The 18,113-nt window shown below is 36.3% G+C and overlaps 1 protein-coding gene across 1 annotated transcript in view; it reads left to right on the plus strand.

Moving 5' to 3' along the window:
• Bmpr2 (bone morphogenetic protein receptor type 2) overlaps positions 1 to 18,113 on the plus strand; it is a gene marked incomplete at its 5' end in the record, with an annotated part of 189,328 nt that overhangs the window by 126,644 nt on the left and 44,571 nt on the right. The window contains 2 exons of the mRNA XM_010616216.2: positions 8,574 to 8,684; positions 9,315 to 9,406. Of these exons, the coding sequence (XP_010614518.1) occupies positions 8,574 to 8,684; positions 9,315 to 9,406 (203 nt within the window). The remainder of the gene's footprint in view (positions 1 to 8,573; positions 8,685 to 9,314; positions 9,407 to 18,113) is intronic.

An 18,113-nucleotide genomic window follows, 5' to 3' on the forward strand; every position in this document is an offset into this window, starting at 1 on the left:
TTTAAATGTACGCAGTATACAGAAAATTGAATTGTATACTTTACATTGGTGAGTTGTATAGGGTATGACTTATATCTTAATAAGGTTGGTTTAAAAATTCAACTATAGTTTTATTGCTTATAAGTGATCTATCTACAGTATAAGAATACAGAAAGGTAATCAGTAACATTGGGGGGAAATATACATATAATACCTATATTGATAACAAATTAAATGAACTTTAACTCATCAGACTTTACTGGAGACAAAGAGCATTACTTCATAGCAACAAATATTCAATTCAACAGAAAGATAAGCCTATTTAAACTGGGCCTAGTGGTGCAAGCCTATAATTCCCAGCACTCTGGAGGTTGAGGCAGGAGGATCACCTAGAGTTTTCAAGGCCAACCTAGACCACATAGTGAGTTTGTCTTTTTAAAAAAAATTTTTTTTTATATTTCTGTATACCTAGTAATATAACCTTAAAACAGATGAACCAAAATTAATAGAAACAAAAGAAATAGACAAATTCTTAGTAATAACGGAAGATTTAAACACATCTTTTTAGAAATCAAAACAGTTTAGAAATTAAAACAATTGAGTGAATTTTTAAAAAATCAAAACAATTCAGTGAAGATTTGAACTAGTCAGTGAAATGTTCACAAGGCAAAAAAGTGTACGTAGTGGCTGAATTGTGTGTGTGGACAGCACTAAACTGAGTCTTTTTAAAAAAGTGTAAGTAGCCTAAATTTTGTCTTTAAAGGTTCTTTTTTTGGGGGAGGTACCGGGAATTGAACTTGGATCCTTGCGCTTGCAAGGCAGGCCACCAAACCGCTGAGCTAAATCCCCAGCCTTAAAGGTTCTTAATGATATGTGACAGTACTTAGTGAAAAGGAGCATATTACAAAATTGAATATAGTAATTCCAATCTCATTTAACTTGTTGTGTGTAGATTGGAAAAGTATAGCACTTTGTCTTTGATTTTCCAGTTTGCTTATAATGTATGTAGGTAAGATTTTTCTTTGCAATTACTCTTTGTTTTTTCTTAATGATAATAGTCTATGGATTGATTCTCTCATCAGTTTTGGAAACGTCTTGTGCCTTATCTCTTAAGATTTATTGTACACTCTTTCCTATTTTTATTCTTCTATTGATTCATGTTGAAAATTAGGCCATTTTGGAATATTTATTCTTTTTCCCCCTTTTTACTTTATAATTTATTGTAGATAATTTCTACTTATATGTATTCAGAGTCACTAATTCTTTTGTCATTTGTATCTTCTAATAATCACATCAAAAGAATTTTCTAGGTCTGCTACTATGTTTTCTAGCATTTCCATTTGGCACTTTTAAACAATTTATCTCTTATCTGACACAGCCCTCTATTAACTTAATGTGACACATCATTTTCATTGTATTCTTTAACATATTTACATAGTTACTTTGAAATCTCTTAATTTTACCATCTGAGATGTTCCTGGATCACTCCTGAGTCTATTAACTATTTTTTGTTTTAATCATACACCTGTATTTTCTTGCTTCCTTACATGTCTTTTTATTTTTATTTTTATTTTTATTTTTTGGTTGAACACTGAACATTGCAGATAAAATCAGAGTAAAGTCTGAGGTAAATAATATTTAATGTTCAGAAAGGAACATACTGGTTTTTGTCAAGCTATTAGAAAAGACAGGGGAGCTAAAAGAAAAATAAAGTCTGTAGCTTAGCTGTTTCTGGGCTTTATTGTTGCCTTGGTTTCATTTTGTTCACCAGCAATTTCAGATGACTTGAGGGCAAGGTTTGGGATTTTGGTGCCTGGAGAATTTTTCTCGGTTCTATTTTGCTGTCAGGATTCAGTAAACCTATACTATGGCATTTAAGAAAAGCTCTCTCAACTTTTCACTCTGCCCAGCCTCCGGTGGATACGGTCTTATAAAATCAGAGGACATCGGATGTTCAAAGGGTTTGTCTCAGTTTTCCTGCCCTGGCCTTAGTCTTTTGAGTAACTACATGCTTACACCTAAAGGTGTTTTCTCAGTTCTCCTGTCCTTCCTCCAAAGGACTACTTGATGAAAGCCTATTGAAAAGTATTGGCTGGTATTTGTAAACTCTCTTTGTACCTGGGGTCCTTAGATACCCTATATTGTCTTGCCAATCTGAGAAGTAACCTGTAATAATTTACATATGTTCAGTTGTTTCCTCCTTCTTACATCCGCAATGGTGTTTTCCTCCACCCAGTGCTTCACCTGGTGTGAATGTAACACAGTTCTGGGACTGGATTTTCAAGATGAGATGACAGCCAGGTTGCAGGGGATGGATGGCTCTTAGATGGCCATCATTCGCTTCTCACATTGTCGGAGAAAGGGAGCAGGAAGAAGGTTGGAAGAGAGGAAGAAACAAGGGGGAAAGGCCTCCCCAGTGTCCCTTTTTCTAAGGCACCAGTCCCATCATGAGGCCCCTCACCTTCATGACCTCATCTAAACCTAATGATCTTCCAAAGGCCCCTCCTTCACATCCCATCACACTGAGAGGTTGTAGCTCCAGTATATGAATTTTGGGGAGAATACACAATTCATTCCTAGCACACACTTCGGATATTAATAGGAGAAAATGGGAGGGCGAATGAGTAGGTTTATGGGAACTTTAGAACTTTCTGAACAGTTTATCTTTAAACATAAAATTACTCTAATAGAATAAAACCTCAAATAATAAAGGCAAGATGGAATTACAGTTAAATTTTAGAGAGATTTAAAAATAGATGAAATTTTCTTTGATGTTTACTGCTATAATAGAATGCTTATGGGACAACAGACTATTTCAAATCCACCTTCACTATGACCCTTTTGTGTCTTTCTTGTCCTTTCTTTGAACCCCTCTATTTTGCTTTAAATGTCAGTATTTTTGTTACCTCCATGTTTCTTTTTTTTTTTTTTTGCCTCCACTTTTCATGTACAATCTTTTTCCTCTTTTGACCCTAAGAAAACAAAATGTGGTATCATTTGCTGATATTTGAAGCAAAATACTATGCTTTTTGTTCTTTCTTTGAGAAGTATCTAAACATTAATTTTTCCCTTACAGTTTTGTTTTCAAAAGACAAAAACAAAATATAGTAGTCTCCATTTAATCCAGTTTTCACTTTCTGAGGTTTCAGTTACCTGTGATCAGTTCTGGTCCAAAAATATTAAATGGAAAATTCCAGAAGAAACATTGGGCCCTGTTCTAAGTATCATGATAAAATCTTAACACTGTCCTCCTCCATATCAGGCAAGACATGAATCATCTCTTTATTCAGCATATTCATGTTGCAAATACTGCCCACCCTAAAGTCATTTAGTAATCATCTCAGTTATCAGATTGACTGTTGGGTTATCATGGTGCTTGTGTTTGAGCGGTCTGTCTTATTTAATAATGGTCTCGGGCTGGGGATTTAGCTCAGTGGTTCTGACATCTGCCTTGCAAGCACAAGGTCCTTAGTTCAATCCCTAGTACCCGTCAAAAATAATAATAATAACAGTCTCAAAGCAGAAAAATAGTGATGCTGGTAATTTCATTATAGCATGTTGTTATAAGTTGCTATATTTTGTTACTACTGTTTCTTATTGTGCCTAGTTTATAAATTAAACTATTGTGTGTGTGTGTATGTATGTATATATATATATATATATATATGTATAGGGAAAAAACACAGCATATACGTTCTTTAGAACATACCACAAGCCGGCGTGGTGATGCATGCCTGTAATCCCAGCACTTGGGAGGCTGAGGCAGGAGGATCACTATGAGTTCGAGACCAACCTGGGCTACATAGTGAGTTCCAGTTCAGTCTCAACTACATAGTGAGACCCTGTCTCGAAAAACCAAAAAAAAAAAAAAAAAATAGAGAGAGAACATACCACAGATGTCATTAAGAATGATTGTATATTCTCCTGCCTCTGTCCCCTCTCTCCACTTCGCTCCCTTAAATAAAAATCTCCAGTCGGACCTCTCGGTGTGTGTGGCCTACTTGTTGAGCGGTACAGTTCCCTTTCATTGGTGTCAGAAGCAGGATCCGGGACTGCCAGGCCCACAGGTTAACATACCCGGGGACCCGAAACCCAGATACCAAGACGCTCCAACTCAGCCCCACCCGCCATCTGCGACCACCTTCCTTGGCGCCATTCTCGCAGCCAACACCAATCTGCCTATCTCCAAGGCCTGCATCAGATACTTGGGTTCCTCTCCATCCTACTCTGCAACCCCCATGGGACCTCTCAAGATAAAACTTACTCAGGTCACAGAAGAGTCTTCTAGCACAGATCCGAGTCTACAAGAGATCACCTGTACCCAAAACATCTAAGTGCTTCCATGGGATACTGTTAGCCAACTTTCTGCCCAGTTCTCCTGACAGACAGCCCGTCAGTTGGTGCTACAGACACAAGGCCCTAACGAGACCTCCTTCATATGGCAGCCACCTTTTGTCACCCAGACCTGATCCAGACAGTTCCTGGAAGATATCCTACTTGATCTACCTTGGTTTGTCCCCGACCCTTGGCCGGTACAACGGGCAACTTCAGTGGGAATATTGCCATCGTCAGTTCATCTCCGCTCGAGAACAACACAGTCAACCAGACTTCAGCCTGCTCCCCCACCCGAAAGCGTCTTCGCCCCAAACTTAGCAGGAAGTAGTTACAGAAGACAGACACTCCGCCCCCTTCCCCTGGCTTGTGGTTTGCACTGGCTGCCCTTTCTCATCTAAAACCAAAGAGGGAGGTACTTTGTGACACTGCCATTTTAAATCGGACCTCCGGGTTCTATTACCCCTGAAACCTGTCTTAAGTTTCTTTGTCCCCAGAAACCGCGCCACCATGCCAAAACCCCAGCCTAGAGCTCCAGCAAGGCACGGATTTTAAAAGACAACATGCCTGGCAATAGGTTAAGGATAGTCTACCCCGCCCCTATGGGAGGCCCTTTCCAATAAACCCATAAATAGTCCTTCACCTCCCCATCCCCCTTACCCTGCCTCCTCTGCCCTCTCTCTCCACTTTGCTCCCTTAAATAAAAGTCTCCAGTCAGAAAAAAAAAAGATTGTATATATTATAAAATGTCATATTTGCAGAAAGCCTATGTACACCCTCCTGTATACTTTGAATTATCTCTATAGATTTTTTTATAATAGCCAATGCAATGTAAATACTGTATAAGTAGTTGTTATTAATACTGTATAAGTAGTTGTATTGTTAAGGGAATAATGATGGGGAAAAATTCTGAACAATTTCAGAACAGACACAGCTATTGTAGTTCTGCCTACATAGTATAAATAAAACGTGAAGTGACAAATTTTCACACATGAGCTGGAGACTGAAGATCTATAAAATGTCAGGAAGCTATACCAGGATATGCCTGTGGATTCAATGTTCTGGTTCATGCATGGCAAATTGAAGTTTTGCCTTTTGAAAATTTCTGGATTTATTTTTCAAATTATTTTGAACCCATGGTTAGTTAAATCTGCAGATGCAGAACCCACAAATAAGAGCTAATTTAAAAGGTTCAGTGCTATTAGAGGGTTTTGAGCATCATATACCAGGCATCTTAGAATGTATCCCTTGTGGATGAAGGCAGATTGCTTATTTGACAGTGTGTTTGAATGATAAGTAAGCACATAAAATGTTTCTGTATGTCTTACATTAAAGAATCATAAATTAGGTTTTTGTGTGTGTTTAAATGTATTGAAATTTTCTCTTTTGGATTAACAGAATCAACCATGCTAAAGTGAACAGTTCAGTACATTCACAGTGTTATGCAAACCATCATTTCTATGTAGTTCCAAAACATTTTCATCACACCACAAGGGAAACCGTATCTAGTAAGCAGTTACTCCCTTTTCCTCTTCCCCCTTCTCTAGCAATTCCTATTCTGCTAAATGTTTCTATGGATTTGTCTCTTCTGGATATTTAATATAAATAGAATAATAAAATATATGACCTTTAATATAAAATTTGTTTGTGTGGATATACCACATTTTTTATACATTTCTGACTGTATGAATATGAGTGTTGTTTCTACTTTTGGCCTTGTGAATAGCGATGCTATGAGCATTCAGAAGTTCTTGTTTGCACACCTGTTTTTAGTTCCTTTGAGTGTACACCTAGGAATATATTGCTGGATCTGATGGAAATTCTTTTCAAATTTTTCAGGGCTCCCTAAATTGTTTTCTGCTGCAGCTGTACCATTTCATATCCCCACCAGCCATTCATGAAAGTTTATTTCTCCAAATCTTTGCCAGCCCTTTTTATTTTCCTCTTTTAAAAAATGACAAAACCCATTTTAGAATCTCATTGTAGTAAGATAAGTTTTGGGTTTGTTGATTGGTTGGTTGGTTGGTTGGTTTTTGAGACAGGGTCTTAACTGTGTAGTTCAAGCTGCCCTTGAACTGTTATGGAGCCCAGGCTGGCCTCGAACTTGCTGCAGTCCTCCTGCCTTAGCCTCTCAAGTCCTGGGATTACATGCACGTGCCACCACACTCATCAAGATAAATTTTTATATCTAGTCTTTCTGCCTATACCTTACTATATATGTTTAAAGTAGGTATAGTTAGCAATATGTTAAGATCTATTCATGATTAATAAATGTCGTGCAAACTAAAAGTATTTCAGTGCTTCAACAAATTCTTCTATAAAAATATTGTTTTGACATGTTATTATGCAACTGCTTACTTTGGCTGAGATAAATTTCCTTTAAAATAAGGATAACCCATCGAGACACACTCTGCAGTACAGACTTCTTACTTTGCCATAGAAACTTCTAGTTTGAATATAACAGGTAATTATAATGTCTAAAGTAAGAATTTTAAAATACATATGTTTGATTTCAACTAAATATACAGAATGATTAAGAATATTAACATTCGCCGGAGGTTTAGCTTAGCGGTTCGGTGGCCTGCCTCGCAAGCACAAGGACCTGAGTTCAATCCCTGGTACCAAAAAAAAAAAAAAAAAAGAATATTAGCATTCATCAAAGCCCACCTTTGGTCGATATTACCACACATTTACATGAATACCTCTAGTAAAATAACACATAGCTATTTAATAGGATATTTTACTTCATTTTAGACAGCTTATTTGTAAGCCATAAGTATGTACTCTGTGCTAAGATTTTTGTCTTAAATACACAATAATTTGATCTAGTTATTTTCTGTAGCTTTCAAAACAAGGCCATTTTCCCATATAGAGACAGCTATATGTTCCCAAGTTTTCTCTTTTTCTACACCAGACACTTAAGTTCACAATTCAAAGTTACTGTATCTTCAGTTTGTACTTGGTATCTTCTAGATATGCTTGAGTTTGTGGTTATCCATCCAAAAGGGTATTTAAATATGATTTTACCTATGCCATGGAACTAACACATAAAATGTTTACATGTTCATGATAGGCCTGTAATTTAGATAAGTGTGATCCCTTTCTGCAAATGAGTAAATCTAGCCTCAGACAGGTGAAGAAATTTTCCCAAGGTCATGTGATGAGTAAATGATCTGAGCCTCACATCTGATTCAGATTTAAATCCCTGCAAAGCCATGTTCTTTTCATCAATATTCATGATATTGATATTGATGAACATAGCTACTATTTATTGCATAGCTAGTATATAACTTGATACTTCACTAAGCTTTTAGGGTTCCATCTATGCCTTACAATTCACTTGTGAGGTATAAAGTACTATTTTTACAAACTAGAAAGTAGAAGCACAGAAAAGTCAAATAATTTGCTGAATCCCCCCAAAAGAGTGTCGTAGATCCAGGATTAAAACCCAATGTGATTTTAAAGACTGCTTTTGGGAGGGGGGATCAAATTCAGAACCTTTGTGCTTGCCAGGCAAGTATAGCATCACTGAGCTACATGCCTGGCCCTGAAGACTCTTCTCTTAAACATTATACCACCATGTCTATACTATTCCATGATACAGATGATATTTCAAAAATTAGAACCAAACCTAACAGGTGTTTTTGTGTTTCAAGTCTATATAAGATAACTATACGATTAAAGTATATGTAATTTATGGCCAGGGATTTAGCTGAGTGGTTCTGCCACCTGCCTCACAACGCAAGTTCCCGAGTTTGATCCCTAGTACCCCCAAAAAAGTATGTAATTTGTTTTAATTAATTAATTAATTAGAAACAGTGTCTCATTATGTAGTTCAGACTGCCCTGGAACTTACTGTGTAGCCCAGGCTGGTCTTGAACTCACAGAGATCCTCCTGCCTCAGCCTCCCAAATGCTAGGATTACAGGCTTGTGCTACCACGCCCTTCTTTGTATGTAATTTATAATTATCACAAATTTATTTTTTTTCCTTTCATATAAAAGCATTATCAATTTGACCATATATTGATGTGGCCTTTCTAAAAGGAAGTCTCTGTATTTTTATTAATCTATTTTTTTAACAAAATACTTTTTAAAATGACAGTCTTTCAAAAAATGACAGTGAGGCCAGGGATTTAGTTCAGTGGTTCCGCCGCCTGCCTCACAAGGACTCAAGTTCAATCCCTGGTACCAAAAAAAAAAAAAAAAAAAAAAAGGTTCTACATCAAAAAATGACAATGTTTCAAAATTTGTTTTCTTTTAGGTCCACCTCAATCATTTAACCGAGATGAGACAATAATCATTGCTTTGGCATCAGTCTCTGTATTAGCTGTTTTGATAGTTGCCTTATGCTTCGGATACCGAATGGTGGCAGGTAAAAATTTGTTTAAATACCACTCTTTGTCTTGTAATTTATGAAACATGCTGTTGAATCAGAATTTATTTTCTTCTTAAAATCTCTATGCTAAATACTAAAAAACACCAAAATGAAATAAATATCTCTGGACTATAATAGCTTCCATTCTTACCTTTAGCAAAAATTTCTCCCTTGGTTCTTGGAAAAAGTTTCAAACTTACCTAAAATATCTGTTAGAAAGCTTCAGCAGTTATCACATGCAGGCAATACTGTTTTATCTAAATCCCACTCACTACCCTCTTCCAGGCCACTGTATTATTTTGATGCAAATCGTGGTACCACTGATAAACTTTAGGCTTACTGGGTTGTTTAGGAAATCAGTACTCATTCATTCATTTGAATAACTAATAAAATCTTAAAAGTTTTGCACTATTTTTTACGGTTTTAAACTAAGTCATAGTGGAACTGTCTCCAGAATTCAGCTCTCATGCTACTCACTGTGCATCTTCAAAGATGATTACTAGTTAAGTAAATAGTTTTATCCCTTCAGCAGTTCTTTCTAATAACTGTAATATAATTTTAAAATGTAATCAAGATCATCGTTTTAAGAAAATCACACATTAGTAAATTCTTTTCTTTTTTGTATAGGAGACCATAAACAAGGTCTGCACAGTATAAACATGATGGAAGCAGCAGCATCAGAGCCCTCTCTTGACTTAGATAATCTGAAGCTGTTGGAGGTAAGGTTGTTCTTAGGTTGTGTACTATTGTAATTCTTACCAAGTTTCCTGAGTTTCATTTGATAACATCTCTAAAGCTATTTAAAAAGTCTTACTGTGATAATTGTTTTTATGATCTTTATTAGGAATGACTTAATAAGTATGATCCCTAAATTAGAAACTATTAAATAGTAGATATGATAGATTTTACTACATAAAACACTTTAAGAACTTTCAGTTTGGGTAAAAAAATCTGAAGAACAAATTTAAAAGCCAAATTTGAAAAATAAATATTTCAATATATAAGAAAGAATTGATAAACAGCTTTTATGAATCAACATGACAACAGTTCATAGAGAGGAGAAAAAGAGATGAATGGCCAATTCATAAATGAAGATGTCTAGCTTACTAGATTGAAAGATACACCAATTAAAATATGGGATTGTGTGTGTGTGTGTGTGTGTGTGTGTGTGTGTGTGTACTAGGGATAGAACTCAGGTCCTTGTGCTTGCGAGGCAGGCAGCAGCACAACTGAGCTAAATCCCTAGCCCTAAAACATGGGATTTTATGTAGGATTGAGTGAAATATTTCCAAAATATTGATGATTTGTGTGTGTGTGTATGTGTGCATATGTGTATGTGTGTATGCTCACGTGTGTGTGTGTGTGTGTGTGTTACATGTGTTATGTGTGACTGGGGATTGAATTGAATCCAGGATTTTCTCACTAAGCTATATCCTCAGCCTTTTTTATTTTTTGTTTTCAGACGAGCTCTTGCTAACTCACTTAAGTTGCCCATGCTGGGCTTCACCTTGTGATTCTCTTGCCTCAACCTCCTGGCACTGGGATTACAGTGTGTGCCACCATACCTGGCTTGATAAAACCTTTTAAAAGATAGTCTGTATGTTAAATTTAAATCCAGAAATAATGATCATTAAAAATAACTTAAATGATGATAAATTCCAAGTCTGTTTGAGTAAAAATGGGGGAAATCTTCAGAAGACAAAAATGAAGAGAATAGGTTATATAGCTTAATAGGTCACTGATATTTAGTATACTGAATTATTTTTTAACTGTATCCTAGATCTTGTGAATGTTATATTGTGGAGACCCTAGACTGTGTTATCTTTTTGTTTGCTTTACAAAACAGTTAACTTGGTTGGCTACACACTGCCAACTTGTCTCTTGCAAGTCTTAGTTCAGTTATTTAACATTAGCGCTAGAGTCTGTCCCATGCATTCATTGGGTTTTCTCATCTGTAGCTGTCTCCTTTACAGAATTCTCTCCTCACTTTACAGCAGTTCTTACTGCTTCCCATTATGTCCTCTCATTTCTAGAGCAGAAAAATTAGATTTTCTCTCCCCTTTTAGCTTCATTGCACAGAGCTAATTTCAGCCTGCTCTGAAGCGAAAAACCATAAAAATAAGTAGCTCAGCCCATGTCATTCCTTTCTTCTAAGAATTCCTTTTTTGCAGGGCTGTGGATTTAGCTCAGTGGTACTCTGCTGCCTGCCTCACAAGCACAAGGTCCTGAGTTCAATCATTGGTACCAAAAAAAAAAAAAAGAATTTCTCTTAGGGCTGTGTTTGATGCTATTGTTATTGCTCATTTTATTACTTTAGCAAAGGTTATATAACTGTGCTAATCAGTTGTTCTTCATAGTATATCAAGACTCAGATTGCCTCAGAGTCTTAAAAAATACCATAGGCTAGTGCCAAAGAACCAGGGGCTGGGCCAAGTAGGTAGCAACTTCTCATCCATCCCCCCAAAATTAAAGAGGTCTAGGATCTTATAACAGACTAAAAACCCAAACCAGCTACACCTGGAAAACACCTCTGAAAAGTAATCCTTTCCTAAGAGTTCTAAGTATTAGCAATAAAGTCACCTGCCATAGGCAATTTACAAGCATCAATCCAGGAATTAAACTACAAAAAATAGAAAGGAAGGAAGGAGGGAAAGATGAATGGGAAAATGGGAGGAAGGAAGGAAGGAGAAAGTAAGTAAGTGAGAAGACAGAAGAAAGACAACCCAGATTTTCAGCTCACCAAAGGCAAACCCAGGGGGCAATGAAGAACAATGCAAAAGCCACCCATCTGGACTCAAGTGGTAATGGCAAAAGTAACAAAGCAGATGAACAAGGCTTTAGGAAAAAATCAAATCTGAAACAATTGCACAGATAACTAGAGAGATAGTGACCATAATGAAAGACATGCTCAGTGATATAGAGCAGATACATATAAAAAGAAATAAATAAAGGAGGGCTGGGGATTTAGTTCAGTGGTGCCGCCACCTGCCTCACAAGCGCAAGATCTTGAGTTCGACCCCTGGTACCCAAAAAAATAAATAAACAAAGGAGCTTAGGAAAATAATGAAAACCATGAATGCCCAACATAGGAATGAAATGGATTCCATGAAACATATTCAAACAGATATCCATGAGTGCTGGGGCTGTAGCTTAGCAGTGCTGTGCCTGCCTTGCAAGCACAAAGTCCTGAGTTTGATCCCCAGTACAAAAAAAAAAAACCTGTTCACAGAAATAATGGCAGAAAATTTCCATAACAGGGAAATATAATTTGACGTGCAGGTAAGTAAGGCATATAGAACTCCACTTAGCCATGATTAAAAAAAAATTACACCAAGGCATATAATAGTTAAGATTCCAGAAATTCAACACAATAATACTAAAAGTTATTTCAGAGAAGCAAATAACATATAAAGGAAAGCCCATTAGAATCACAGCAGATTTATAAACTTAAACCCTCATGTCAAGGAGAGCTTCGAGTGAAATATATCAAACCCTAAAGGAAAACAACTTCCAACCCAGACTGATATGCAAAATTGATGGAGAAATAAGATCCTTCCATGACAATGAACACCTGAGGAAATTCATGAGCACCAAACTAGCACTCCAGAGTGTTCTGATGGATATTCTAGAAAGAGATAACAAAGATTACAACTCCATAAACAGCAACAGAATGAAACTACCAGGCAAATCAAGAAATTAAGCAGAGGAGGAAAAAAGGGATCCAGCAACAGGAAAATAACATGACAAGAGTAAGTCAATACATTTCAGTTACAATCATCAATGTTAATAATGGTCTCAATTCACTAATCAAAAGAAACAGATTGGCAGAATGGATCAAGAAACAATACAATATGCTGCATACAAGAAACTCATTTCATTCAAGAAGAATTTCATAAACTGAAAGTCAAAGGATGGAAAACATATTCCGTGCAACAGGAACCTGGAAAAAAGCAGAAGAAGCTATTCTTTTTGCAGACAAAATGTATTTCAAGCCAAGGCTAATCAAGAGAAACAAAGGTCACTACATCCTATAAAGGGAACAATCCAAGAGGAAGACATAACAGTCATAAATATATATACACCAAATACCAGCACACCCAGCTATATAAAAGAAATATTAGCTGACATGAAAATTATATAGGCACTAAAACAATTGTAAGGGAATACCTCAACACCCCACTGTCACAAGTAGTCAGAACAACTAGACAAAAAACTAACAGTGAAATATTAGAACTGAACCAAACTTTTGAACAGATGGACTTAGTAGAGGTTCACAGAGTGTTCCACCCCCACAACATCAGAGTTCATATTCTTCACAGCTGCACGTGGGACATTCTCCAAAACAGAATACATGCTAGGCAGAAAATTCAGCTCAGTGGCACCCATGCCTGCCTCGCAAGTGCAATGTCCTGAGTTCTATTCCCAGTACCAGAAACAAAACAAAATAGACTACATGCTATCTCATAGAATATACTTAAGGAATTGGGAAAAAAATTGAAATTATTCCGTGAACATTATCAGACCATGGTGCAATGAAATTGAAATTCAAAGGCAAGAGAAACCACAGAAATTTCATAAACACGTGGAAATTAAATAAAACCTTGCTGAACAACCAGTGGGTAACAGGTGAAGTTAAAGGAATTAGACAGCTTCTACAATTAAAGGACATTGCCAACAAAACATACCAGAACTTATGGGATGCAGTGAAAGCAGTACTATGAGGGAACTTTATAGAAGTGAATTCCCATTTCAAGAAAACAGAGAAAGCTCAAATAAACAACCTAATACTGAGCCTCAAGCTTCCAGAAAAAGAGCAAGTCGAGACCAAAGCACATATGAGGGAAGAAATTATAAAAATCAGAGCAGAAATTAATACAACAAATAATCAATGAATCAAAAAGTTGGTTCTTTGAAAGATTGAATAAATTGATAAACCCTCAGCCAACCTTAAAGAAAAAGAATCAAATCCATGAAGCTAGGAATGAAAAGGGTGAATAGATCACAATAGATCCTACAGAAATCCAAATCATCAATACCTACTTTGAGAACCTATATTCTAATAAGATAGAAAACAAGAAATGAGCAGATTCATATTTATATATATTTATATATATATGAATTATCAAAGCTGAATCAAGAAGATATAAAAATTCTAAATAAACCAATATTAATCAATGAAATTGAAGATGTAATTAAAAACCTAAACAAAGAAAAGCCCAGGCCCTAAGCCAGGCATGGTGTCACGTGCCAGTAATCCCAGCACTGGGGAGGCTGAGACAGAAGGATTGCAACAAGTTTGAAGCCAGTCTGAGCTACATAGTGAGTTCAGGTCAGCCTGAACTACAAAGGGAGAACCTGCCTGAAAAAAAGGAAAGAAAAAGAGAGGGAGGGAGGCAGGCAGGCTGGCCCAGGCCCTGACAGATTCACTGCTGAATTCTACATGAAATTTAGAGCAGACCTAGTGCCCTTCTCAAACTCTTTAATGAAATCAAAACTGAAGCAATACTCCTAAATGTATTCCTGGAAGCAAGCATTACCCTTGTACCAAAACCAGAGAAGGATCCAACCAAGAAAGAGAACTACACACCAATCATTGAATAAGATAGGGCAAACACAATGCAGCAAATCAACAATTAATTGCCAGCACTTGGGAGGTTGATATCAGTAGGAGGATTGCTGTAAATTCAAGGCGACCCTGGCCTAAGTGTAGGTTCAAGGTCAACCAGAAGTGTGTAGCATGACTGCCTCAGAAAAAAAAAAATTATTTTTTTTCTCCAGTGCCTACAGATTACTTTTGTTTGTTTTTAATTTTTTCTAGAGTTTATAGATATTTATTTGTGAAAAGGGCTAAGTGGACCTTCCTCAGTCATACTAGCTATGAAGTTTAATAGTTTCTCTCTCTCTTTTTTTTTTTTTGGACACTCAAATCACCCAGTATTTTATTGCAGATTTTTTTTTTTTTTTTTGTACCGGGGATTGAACTCGGGTCCTTGCGCTTGCAAGGCAGGCCACCGAACTGCTGAGCTAAATCCCTGGCCCTATTGCAGAATTATTGAAGTTGTATAAGCAAAAACCTGTAACCATGTAATTACACAATGGGAAGAATGATTTTTAACTGTTTCTGTTAATATGAGAATCTGGGCTGTGAGTTTAACTCAGCATGGAGCACTTACCTATCATACTCATAGGCCCTGAGTTGGAGCCCCCCCCATTGTATAATTCTGTTGAATTTGAGATAGTGAATATTATGTGAACTGTATAAAGCATTGTTTTTCATATAAAATATACAAATAAGTACATGATTTAAATATAGTTGACAATAGCCCTTGTTTCTACTCAGATGTACATATGGAATTATAAACTATACAGAAAATTATCTAGGACCAGGCATGGTATGTTCCTTTAATCCCAGCATGTTATGAGCCTGAGGCAGAAGGATCACAAATTTGAGCCAGGCCTAGGTAATTCGGCAACTCAACAATATCCTGTCTCAACATAAAAAACAGGGATGAGGATATAGCTCAGAGTGAGGTCCCTGGGTTCAATTCCTAGTACCATAAAAAGAAAATCATCATTTTGGCGCAGGCATTTAGCTCAGTGGTAATGCCTCCTGCCTTGCAAGCACAAGGACCTGAGTTCGATCCCCGGTACAAAAAAAAAATAGCATTTCCCCAGTAATATCTAAACAATGAGGCAAGACATTTTGTGTGTCAGTGTAATCATATGTCCTGTATGATGCCTTTCCATCCCCAAAGACATTTTTAATAAACTTTGATAGGCAGACAAACTCCATGATATTGTCACATTTCCTACTTAAAATTCTTGGTATATTAATCCCAAACTTCTGTTTTAGCAAAATAAGGGCTATTGTTTAATGACTTCCCTACTGTATAATGTTCACAAGGTAAAAGAAATTTGTTTAGAAAAACATGAATTTGTAAATGTCTTACCAGAAATTAACTTAAAATTTTGTAGCAGTAAGTTAAGTCTTTCAATAAATACAAATTAAGACATATTTAACCACTCAGAAATACCTCATTATTGATACACTTCAGAACTGGGCAGGAGACCTTTCCTTTTGAGAAATCATATCCCTAAATCTTTCTGATTTATTTGCATATTTCACCATCAGAAGTTGAAGAGCACTTGAGTTGAAGAGTTTATCAGAATAATGAGAACTCATCCATGAACTGTAGACATTGCCACCTTAGGACTTCATTGGTGTGACTGCATTTTAGATGTTAACTTGAAGCAAATTTTTTTTTTGTATTAAATTGCATTGATTTCTGCTCTGATCTTTATAATTTCCTCCCTTCTATAAGCTTTGGGTTTTTCTTCTTCTTCTTTTTCCAGGAGCCTAAGATTCCTCATTAGGTTGTTTATTTGAGCTCTCTGTTTTTGTAATGTGGGCATTCACTGCTGTGAATTTTTCACATAGAACTGCTTTCATTGTGTCCCATAGATTCCTGAATGTTGTATTGCCATTATCATTTTATTTGTATATAAACTAATTTCTTCTTTAATTTCCTCTGTGACCCATTGATTTTTCAGGAGAATGTTGTTCAGTTTCCCTGTGTTTGTGAAGTTCTTATGGTTTCTTATGCTGTTGATCTCCAGCTTAGTTACACTATGGTCTGATAGTATACATGGGATAACCTCAATTCCTTTGAATCTCAACTTGTTCTGTGAGCTAGTATGTGGTCTGTTTTGCAAAATGCCCCATGTGCAGCCAAAAAGAATGCATATTCTGATTTTGTAGGGTGGAACACTCTGTAGATGTCTATTAAGTCTATTTGTTCAAAAGCTTTGTTCAGTCCTAGTATTTCATTATTGATTTTTTTTGTCTTGATGATCCATTTGTTATAGTTGGGCATTTTGGTTCGCCACTACAGTTGTATTAGTGCTTATTTGGTTTTTCATGTCCCTTAATATTTGTTTTACATAGTTGGGGGCATTAATGTTTGGTGCTTTGTTGTTGTTGTTGTTGTTGTTCCAGGGATCGAACTCAGGTTCTTGCACTTGAGAGGCAAGTGGTGGAACCACTGAGCTAAATCCCAGGCCCTTGGTGTATATATATTTATGATTGTAATCTCTTCCTCATAGATTGTTTCCTTTACAAGGATGTAGTGACCTTCTTTGTCTCTCTTCATTTTGGTTTGAAATTTGCTTTGTCTGCAAATAAGATAGCTATCCCTGCTTTTTTTCTGGGCTCCTGTGACATGAAGAACTGTTCCATCCTTTTACTTTCAGTCTGTGAGTTTCTTTTTGAACTAGGTGTGTTTCCTTGTATACAACATATTATTGGGTTTTGCTTCTTAATCTATTCTGCCAGTCTATTTCTTTTGATCGGTGAATTGAGGCCAATGACACTGATGGTTATAACTGATATGTATTGACTTATCATTGTCAAGTTACTGTCATGTTGTTGGCTCTTTTTAATTTTTCCCCCTCTCCCTTTAGTTTCTTGCTTTGCCTAATTGATTTGCTCTGTTGGGCTTCATGGTATTTTGACCTTCATTGTCTTTTTCTAGTATATTGTTTAGAATTGTTTGTAGTGCTGGTTTGGTATTTATGAAGTTTCTCAGGTGTTCTTTGTCATGGAAGTATCTTATTTCCCCATACATTTATAAAGAGAGTTTTTCAGGATACATTAGTCTAGGTTGGAGTTTGTTCTTTTGGAGCTTGAAATACCTCACTCCAGGTTCTCCTTGAGTGTTTGTGTTGAAAAGTTTGCTGTGATTTCCTTTGCATGTGATTTGTTTCTTTTCTCTAACTGTTTGTAGTATTTTGTTCTTCTGTTGGGTTTCCAGGATCTTGACTATTATATGTCTAGGTGTAGGGATTTTTTGATCATGGCTAATTGGAGTACTATATACCTCACTTAACTGCATGTCAGATTCTTCCCCTCTGTTTGGGAAGTTTTCTGTCATTAATTCTGTGAACAGTTTTTTTCAGTCATTTGTACTTTCTCCTGCTACTTCATGGATTCCTATCAGTCTTATATTATTCTTCTTTGCATCATCTAAGAAGTTGCTGATCAATTTCTTATGATCCCTTACTGTTTTTAAGAGATCTCTCTTTTGATGGTCACTGACTACAACCCTATCTGAAATTCTGTCACATTCGTTCATTCTACTATGAATGCTTTCAGTAGAATTTTTAATCTCCTGAATATCTGTTCGAATCTGTTTCATGGATTCCATTTCTTTCCTATGTTGGGCATTCAAGGTTTCTGTTTCTTTTCTATGCTGGGCATTCATGGCTTCTATCGTGGTCCTGAGCTCATTTATTTTTTTATCTGTTTCTGTTCTATAATCTCTAATCATGTCTTTCATTGTGTTTACCATTTCTGTAGTTATTTGGGAAATTATCTCTGTTTTGAATTTTTCTAGAGCCTGATTGATCTGTTTTGTTACTTCCTGTGCT

The sequence above is a fragment of the Fukomys damarensis genome, unplaced genomic scaffold, assembly GCF_012274545.1.
Source record: "Fukomys damarensis isolate Sample0158 unplaced genomic scaffold, DMR_v1.0_HiC HiC_scaffold_16, whole genome shotgun sequence".
Classification (NCBI taxonomy): Eukaryota; Metazoa; Chordata; class Mammalia; order Rodentia; family Bathyergidae; genus Fukomys; species Fukomys damarensis.